Source organism: Mobula hypostoma, chromosome 1, assembly GCF_963921235.1.
Source record: "Mobula hypostoma chromosome 1, sMobHyp1.1, whole genome shotgun sequence".
NCBI classification, from domain to species: domain Eukaryota; kingdom Metazoa; phylum Chordata; class Chondrichthyes; order Myliobatiformes; family Myliobatidae; genus Mobula; species Mobula hypostoma.
The window spans coordinates 216,548,360-216,557,443 of NC_086097.1; the positions used below are offsets into that span (position 1 = coordinate 216,548,360).

At 36.8% G+C, this 9,084-nt stretch overlaps 1 protein-coding gene across 1 annotated transcript in view; it reads left to right on the top strand.

Moving 5' to 3' along the window:
- The window catches only part of LOC134343171 (mitochondrial fission regulator 1-like), a 32,536-nt gene extending 23,906 nt beyond the window's left edge, over positions 1–8,630 (top strand). The window contains exons 6-8 of the mRNA XM_063042001.1: positions 2,680–2,908; positions 5,947–6,112; positions 6,521–8,630. Of these exons, the coding sequence (XP_062898071.1) occupies positions 2,680–2,908; positions 5,947–6,112; positions 6,521–6,589 (464 nt within the window). The 3' untranslated portion in view covers positions 6,590–8,630. The remainder of the gene's footprint in view (positions 1–2,679; positions 2,909–5,946; positions 6,113–6,520) is intronic.
- Positions 8,631–9,084: the final 454 nt, after the last annotated feature.

A 9,084-nucleotide genomic window follows, 5' to 3' on the forward strand; every position in this document is an offset into this window, starting at 1 on the left:
AAAAATATAATAATAAATAAATTTTTTTAAAATCAATTATGTATAAATAATAAAAAAGTAAATCAATTGAATAGATTTTTAAAAACACGCAAAAACAGAAATACTGTATACTAAAATAAAAGTGAGGTAATGTCCAAAGAGTTAATGTCCATTTAGGAATCGGAGGGGAAGAAACTTTCCTGAATCGCTGAGTGTGTGCCGTCAGGCTTCTGTATCTCCTACCTGATGGTAACAGTGAGAGAAGGGCATGCCCTGGGTGCTGGAGGTCCTTAGTAATGGACGCTGTCTGAGACACCGCTCCCTAAAGATGTCCTGGGTACTTTGTAGGCTAGTGCCCAAGATGGAACTGACTAGATTTACAACATTCTGCAGCTTCATTTGGTCCTGTGCAGTAGCCCCTCCATACCAGACAGTGATGCAACCTGTCAGAATGCTCTCCACGGTACAACCACAGAAGTTTTTGAATGTATTTGTTGACATGCCAAATCTCTCCAAACTCCCAATAAAGTATAGCCGCTGTCTTGCCTTGCATTGATATGTTGGGGCCAAGTTAGATCCTCAGAGATCTTGACATCCAGGAACTTGAAACTGCTCACTCTCTCCACTTCTGATCCCTCTATTAGGATTAGTATGTGTTCCTTCGTCTTACATTTCCTGAAGTCCGCAATTAGCTCTATCATCTTACTGAAGTTGATGGCCAGGTTGTTGCTGCGGCACCACTCCACCAGTTGGCATATCTCACTGCTGTACGCCCTCTCGCTCTATAATGATTCAGCCTATAGCCGGGGGAAGTGATGAACCCCCCCCCCCACCCCCGCTAGTCTGTTTGAGGTTACTTATTTTTTTATTGTTTCTTACTACTTTTGTAATATCTGTATATCTGATATCTGTGCACTTGAGATGCTACTGTGACATTGTAATTTCCTTTGGCATCAATAAAGTATATCTATCTCTAATGTATTTGCTAGCTGTCTAAATAGAAACAATTTTCTTTACAATTGCTGTTGTGTAAAACAAAATGCATTCTAGTGGTTATTGATAGAAGAAGGGTTTGGGAGTTGTGAAAATGTCATAGCACGGAACTAGTCTTTGGAAAGAACATTCAGTATATGGAGAGTGGAGCTGGGAAATGAGTAATGTGTTCTGTACGGATAGCTTTAAAATTCAGCTTTAAGTTGAAAATGGGGGATGGTGGGAAGTACAACTACTTGGACCAGGTGATCTGAGCAACATTAGAGGAGATGGAAGACAATTTAGGAAAGGGTAATGTGCTGATGCCATGCACTTAATAGCATTAGGTTTATCAGATGATAAACTTTTGTTTTTTTTTAACCTCTGATCTACAATGCACATTTGTGCCTTCTCTCCTTTTCCTTCAGTGCTATTCATTTCACCAATAATAACCTGATTAAGGAAAAAATGTAAGTATCATTCAACCATCCAGCATCCATTGGGAATAGAACATCCAGTTATATGGATATGCTGGCAGCATACGAATTATATTTTTAAAAATACTATAAATTGCACGTTGATTTTCTATGCATAGATCTTTAAATTTACTGAATGATATGTCATCTCCTTAATTTTAAATAATACAGTACAACTCTTTTAAAGTATGCATGTAAAATTAAGCAAAAGAAAATAACATGAAGTTTCAGAGGAAGTTGTTTTTAATCAACCTATAGCTATCACGCCTTTATGTATGAACTTAAATGAATTAAAAATACCTGTTTTACAAAAGTGCAGTGCACTTGAAGGCTGTGGTGACTAAAGGCTGATTTATACTTCTGCGTCAAATCGACGCTGTAGGTATGGCGTAGCCGCGAACCCTGTGCAGTGCCTACGCGGATCCCTACGCCATAGCCTGACGTGCACCTCTCCCAAAATGTAACTACGCGTTGTGGCAACGCGAACCGCAACAACTGTGATTGGTCTGCTTGGTAGCATCGCATTTCCTCCTACACTGCAATAGCTTCCCATTGGGCAACTGAAGGGCAGGGAAGGAACTCTGGCTGCAATGCTTTACAGACCTCTGAAATTATGGAGGACACATTTCGCTTTTACGAAAAAAGACGCTTGCTTTAAACTTGTTTACCCTGAGAAAGACTACCATGACCATGAAGCCCTGCATGGGCAGGTGTGTGCGCTTGCGTGACATGCGCGAATTGCAGAGCGACGCAGACACACTAATGCACAAGTATAAATGCTCACAATCGAGTTGCCCACTTGCGTAGGCTACGGCGCAAGCTTGACGCACAAGTATAAATAAGCCTTTAAGCCTGTTAGCCTTCTTGAATGGAACCTTTTATGTCTGCTTGCTTGCCTTCTCTCATGCCAGAAGTATGAATGAAAAAAGGTGAGACTGCAATATAGTTTCAGCAGAAAAGCAATTTTGTTGCTCAGCAAGTTTCAAAACATTTTCAAATCCTTTGGCAGCAATTTTCCAATATCTTTTTTTTTTCTCTGTTGGGTCTTCATTTCTTGGGTTTGTTCCAATTCACATGTTCTATAATTTACTCAGTATTTATTGTTAATATGACAGAAATTTCTTGTCAATTTGCAGCCACTTATTTAGTTCATCTCTCGAAAGTTTTATTCCTCTGGATTTTCAACATAAGAAATGAGCAAATTTAATACTTGATCTTTACATTATTTTCAATTTGATTTTCTCTGTTATAGTGATGCCGGATGCTGTTCCTCACTGTGTTCCGCCATTACCACCACCTCCCCCACTTCCACCTCCCCCACCTCCTTTCCAACGGAGTATGTCTGCAATTGACCTCATCAAAGAACGAAGGGGAAAGAAAGCTGACAATGAACAGAAAATACTTAATCCTAAACATCAAATGCCAAACATGTTGGAAGTTCTTAAAGACATCAACAAGGTGAAACTCCGATCAGTGAAGAGGTATGTAAGTTTTATATACTCAGCTAGTTTTGTGGCTGGTACTTGTGCAGTAGAGTTGGCCAACGATACCAATGCAGCCACAGATGCTGATTAATTGCATTTCCCTTTCTTGAGTTTGGAAGGTGGTAAATGTTAATGAAAGAAGAATGTTCAAACTATCTTCATAATTTTAAAAACATATTTTTCTCTCTAAATGAATATTCTTAGTGAATGGAAAACAGCATTTGCATCCAAAGGGGCGATGGTCATACCAAAGACCAACAAAATTTGGAGAAGGAGCAACAAGCAAAATGTTGTTGAAGAATTTGAATCAGAATTATGTAATATGTCCTTAAAATCATAGTTTAAAAAAATGATGCAGCAAGAGGGTGGCTTGGCATGGAGTGGATAAGCTCAATTGGGTGGTTCAGTAAAGAATTCCCATCATAAATTAGCATTCACCTAGATACTGCTGGTAATTTAAGTACAGGTCCACAGTCCCTTATCTGAAATCCTTGGGGCCAGCCAGTTACATTTTGGAATTCAGAATTTTTCGGATTTCTGACCCCCCCCCCCCATACCAAAAAACACGTATGCTCAAGTCCCTTATTTAACCTGTCTCAGTGCAGTGGACTTTAGGGCCCGACGGCACACCAAACCTACGCACATCCTCCCGTATACTTTAAGTCATCTCTAGATTACTTATAATACTTAATATGATGTAAATGCTATGTAAATAATTGTTATGCTGTATTGTTTAGGGAATAGTGACAAGATTTTACTTCCAACAAAAACATTCAATAAAACAAAAAATATACAACTTCAGACGAACCAAATCAAACACATGGTAAATGACTTATTGGAATAAATGTAGAACGTCACTGTCACTATAAAACTTCCGTAACTTGTCTTTGTTTATTTAAATCATATACAGTGGTAGTTCTGACACTACTTTCTGCGTTATTGATAGAGAAGATTCCTTCTCTTTTTCTCATTGTTACCCATAGGGGTATCTGCAGCTTTTTTGACATTTTCACAGTGAAATTAAACAAAATATCAGCGAACAGCAAATGCACGTGTAACCAGTATGAGCACTGAGCCAGAACTGATGTCTGGTGGCCTCTGCTAGTGTTGTCACATCACACCTGAGTGACATCAGCTGTTGGCGAAAAAAACTTCGGTTTTTGGAGCTTTTTGGATTTGAGAATTTCGGATAAAGGAATGTGCACCTGTCCCAGCGTAGTTTTAAATTCACTTTTATCATGGTAACAGTCTAAATTATAATAAAATGTTGCAAGCATATGGGTCTTTTTGCTAATTAATTCAGCGATAGATCAACTATGATCCTTCAGCTTGTTCAAGAATCACTCCCCATGGTTCACTTGCAGCTAGTTTGGGCTATGAATTTGCATGCTCTAATCTCCATTTTGTTTGTGTCAGATATGTTAGTTTGTAGTAGTAAGACTTGGCATTAGATAATACAAATTTTACATCCAAAGTTCTAGCCAAATGATTTCCTCAGAGCATGCTGCCTTCACAGCTCCAATGACTTGGGGTCAGTCCTGATCTCCGCTGCAGTTTGCAGTTTGTACTCTGGCTAGCTGAGTTTTTTTCTGTGTACTCTGGTTTCCTTTCACATCCCAAATACGTAGGCTATTGAATTGTGTCAATGTGGTAAAAACCTGAGGAGAATTAATGTGGAGTTGGGGAGAAGCAGAGGGAGGATCAGTGTAACTGGGCTATTAATGGTTGTCCTGAGCTCATTGGATAATTTTAGTATAGAAAGATTTCAACACTGGATTGTCTTCAGTTTGACGTAAAAAGCTTTGTGGTTGAGTTCTACTGCATCTACAGCATTGCTGTCATAAGCTTCATTACAGGAGTTAACTGGCTGAGCCAGTTTCACATTGAATTTAAACAATAAAGAATTTTGCGGCAAGGAGTTCTTAAAGCCTATAAAACAAACACCAGTTACACTGGACAAGTTTAATGTCAAAATGTCAGTAATAGTTATGTATGGCATAATTATAAATGTGTCTATAAAATTGGGGTGCTCCTGCCATACAATATGATAGGGCTTGCAATTTAATTTGGCAGGCTGGTGTAATGAAACAATGGGCTGTATCATACTGGTGTTGAGCTAGCTGTTTTATATGAAGATATGAGTATACCTAACATTTCAGTCCACTCTGGACTCACCACAGAGTTCAGGATACTTCTGATCAAACTGAGTGGCTGTACTTTACACCTGACCCCTCAGATTTATTCCAGTCATTGAAAGAGGGCCACTGAGTTTCATTTTAAAGGCAAGAGCAACTAAGATGTTTGTTTCTCTAAAACATTTATAGTAATTTGCATGTTATGTGTTGTTAAATCTTAATTTTAAAATTGTGTAACCTTTTTAATGAGCTTCAACTGGTTCTAAATGTCTGAGCATCAGTTACATTTGAGGGGTGGTGGTGAAGTGCCATTGTGCTGGTGGGTGTGGGGCCGCCGGTTCCACTGCTTGAATTTTAGTTGCTGCTTTTGGGCCTTTGCTTCATGTGTGGTTGGTATTAGGGGTGGGAGCAGAGTGGCATTCGAAGAACTGGCCACCTCGAGTTTGATTCATAACCAATGAAGTAGTTGCTTCTGCTTCTCATCATAGAAGTGTAAGAATGATACTGGAAATAACCTGTTCATGTGTAGCGATTATTGAATTCACAATACCTACCTGAAACTTAAGTATTTGTCCTCCTGATGAAATTTGGAATTCTAGATGATCCACAAGAATATTATGAGCGAGATGCAAATAACACACCTCCCCACTCAGTTATTTGACAATCCATAAAGTTTTAAATATCCCACAAGCTGCCTGGATTTGTGCCTCTGCTTGCTTGTCATGCTACTTAACATCTTGAAAATTCAGGGCTTAAATCTCATCTGGTTTTGCAAATGCTGCCTACAAAAGAATGTCCTGAAGTCATTAGGGAATAAACGATATTCACTATTTTCATGGTTCATTGTTCTTTCCGAACTGTAGCTTCCACAAAGTTAAGAATTTACTAATTTCATTGCAGACCTGTTGATGACTTGAAGCCCAAACCAGACCAATGTGCAGAAAATCCAGCGGCTTTAATAGCAGCAGCTTTGAAAAGAAAATTTGCATATCGCTACAATTGTGACAGTCCTGATGAAAATTTTTCTTCAAATTCTGACTTCAAGGCAAGCACAGAACCGCCAAAGGTAAGTGGAAAAGTTAAAGCAATTATTCATCATTCAATGCATTCAACTTAAGATTTAAATAATAGAATTGTTTGTATTTAGGGATATCTTTTATCGTTTTGCCCTTTGCACATTTTCAGAAAGAGTTAGTCTTACTCTCACCCATTCAGTAATTCTCACCTTCATTCTTTTCTTCACCATTTGAAAACCTCAGAATATAAGTTTTTGACTAACATTCATTTTATTACTTTTCTGTTGATGCTGAATAAATGTAAATGATTGCAGCTATATTGTTTATTGCATAAATATTTCTTACAAAGGAGTTCTTCATCAAATGTTCAGCTCACTCCTTGTGTTTGGTGAAGCTCAGTGAGATAAAGTGGAGTACAAGAGCTTGGTATGTTATGTACATTCTTTTTCTTTTAATAGTTTGGGCAACATTTACTGAAGCCAACAGGAAAGAAGAAATCGTCATTGGAAATCACATCTTGCTCTTGATCAAAAGCTTGGACAAAAAAAAAAGGCTTGTACCTTTCCTCCAAGAGGGGTTTGGTTCAAGCTATGAAGCAGTGCTACCATCTGTCTTCAGTTTTGGATATGTAATACTAGTGACAGCACAGATTAACATTTGGTTCGTAGACTTCTTTTAAATTTAACTGTTGCTCCTTCATCCGCTCATGTTGAGAAGACATTTCTGTAACCAAACTTTAAATCTTTCATGTTAGTGTGCTAGTGTTTCTGTGTATATCCTAAGTTCACTTTAAAAAAAAATGGGCAGCTGTTTTAATTGTGCTTAACTATGGGAGTGGAGTAGTACTGAAGTCTATCGACTTTTTTTGCTTTGATCGCCACTAAAACTGGAGATCATGCTTTAATGCAACTTTAAAGCCCCATATAAAATGGTTGCAAAGTTTGTGTCCTTATTCGTCTTTATTTTAAATTGCTGGTATCAATGCTCATCATATCATCATAGTCATAGCTGTAGGAGGCCTGATCTGACATGGTTTTGCTAACATTACTAGCGTTAACATTCTTCATCAACCCTACTTTTAAACCAGCCCTTACTGACAAGTTTTTTAAAAAGCGATTAAAATTTACTTCTTTTATTTCTATGTTGTAAAGCATCTTGGAAGTCTAACTCTTTAATGCAAATTTGATTGCTTATGCATAACAACTATCATATTAGTAATTTTGCAACGTGCACAGCTTTGGATTGATGTTTTATATGGAAATGCACTAAAACAAACTCCTTTAAATGGGAAACATTGCAGCACTGCTTCATTTCAGACCAAAGTGATCATAAACAATGATGGGTAGATTTACATTAAAGTGACACTACAATTTCTGGAATTGCCCAGATCCTAATTTAGAAAACTACAGCTGGATATAGTCTCAGAAAATCTCCATGCATGGTATTTTCTAAATTGCCATCTATTTTATTTAAAGATAGTAAATTTGCAGCTTTATTATATGATGTAAACATGTATACAATTTCTTGTTCAATTACTGTATCATGTGTTTTATATGTAGTGGATGTGTAGAATGGGGAAGATTGCAACGTGCAATAAAGTTTCACTTGTAACATTGCAATCTCTCCTGTTTTATTTGAGAGGACTGCAGTGAGACAAATATAAGTCAGTGTCATGAAGGTTAATGTACAAAAAGAAATGCTGCTTTGGGTTATTAAAGATAATGAAAATGTACCTTTTCCTACACTGGGCCATTTTTTCATGACTGCTAGTGTCAATTTTCACCAACTTTTAGATAAACAATTCGGAGGAAATTTTTCTTCTCTCCTTTTATCCCCATATCCTACTTCCATGGGGGATTTGAGAAATAAAATGAGATTTTATATTGCCCATTTGTTTCCTGACAATGTTTTACTTTATAAAAGTGTTTTAAATTTGTAGCCAAGACTGGCAATTTCTGACAACCCTTGATTTTTGCCTGAAATTTTAGAAATTATTAAAAATATTGTTGGTTTGTTTGGCAGTGAAATTTAAATTTCAAGCATTTTTGGCAATGCAAAATATGTGAATGCAGTTGTTTATAATAACCTCAGAAGTAGCTGGTTGTATTCATAATGTACTCTGTTTACATCATAAAATATATTTGAGGAACTTAATTGTAATGCCTGTATTAATGTTACATATTCTGGTGTTATTGCTTTCAGAGTACTGGACAACTTTATAATGGTTTGTTAAATACAAATACAGCACAAATCTATTTTAGTTTTTTTTTTCAAACTTTTGTTCTCTTAAAGAACGATGTGTCTGTATATAAATTGTGTCCCTGTTGCTTGTTTGACATTCATGGACTATACTGGTTTGATGTGTCATTTTGGGGAAGCTAGTCATTTACAGTAGTTGTGAATGAGGACATATAAAAACATTATTGCTGCTAGCTTTTGCAGTGGTGAACATCAAATAAACTAAAATTTGTATTAATTATGTTTCAGATGGTTTAAAAATAAAAGAATATCTGACCACTCTACCATTTTTGTATCAGTAATTGGAGCATTATACCCACTTTCAGTACATATTCTTGATCCAGAAGAATATACAGAGCATTTGGAGCATCAAAGAAAAACAAATCTAATACTTCAATTGTTGAGCTGGTAATTTAAAAAATAAGGCCAATCCAATAAATTTGTGAACTAAGTAGTTGCCTTTTTAAATGACTAACTTGTACAGTATTCTTGAGCTGTATAGCATTGAATAGCCATTATTAACTATTGGTCCTGTCATCTAAGTACAGACTTTGTCCACTGCAATATTCTAGAGATGCAGGAAATCTGAAATTTTAAAAAGCCAAGAAATTTCAGAGAATCATTAATATTCTTTGGATGCTGCAATGATCTCATTTTTAGCATTTTTCGTTTTGATGTGCAGTAATGTTTCTGTACCTTTCCTGTGCACTGTCTGTACATAGTGGCTAACAGTCAGAAGTGGCTAACATTTGCAGCTGTTTAATACATTTCAGTCTTTTGTTTG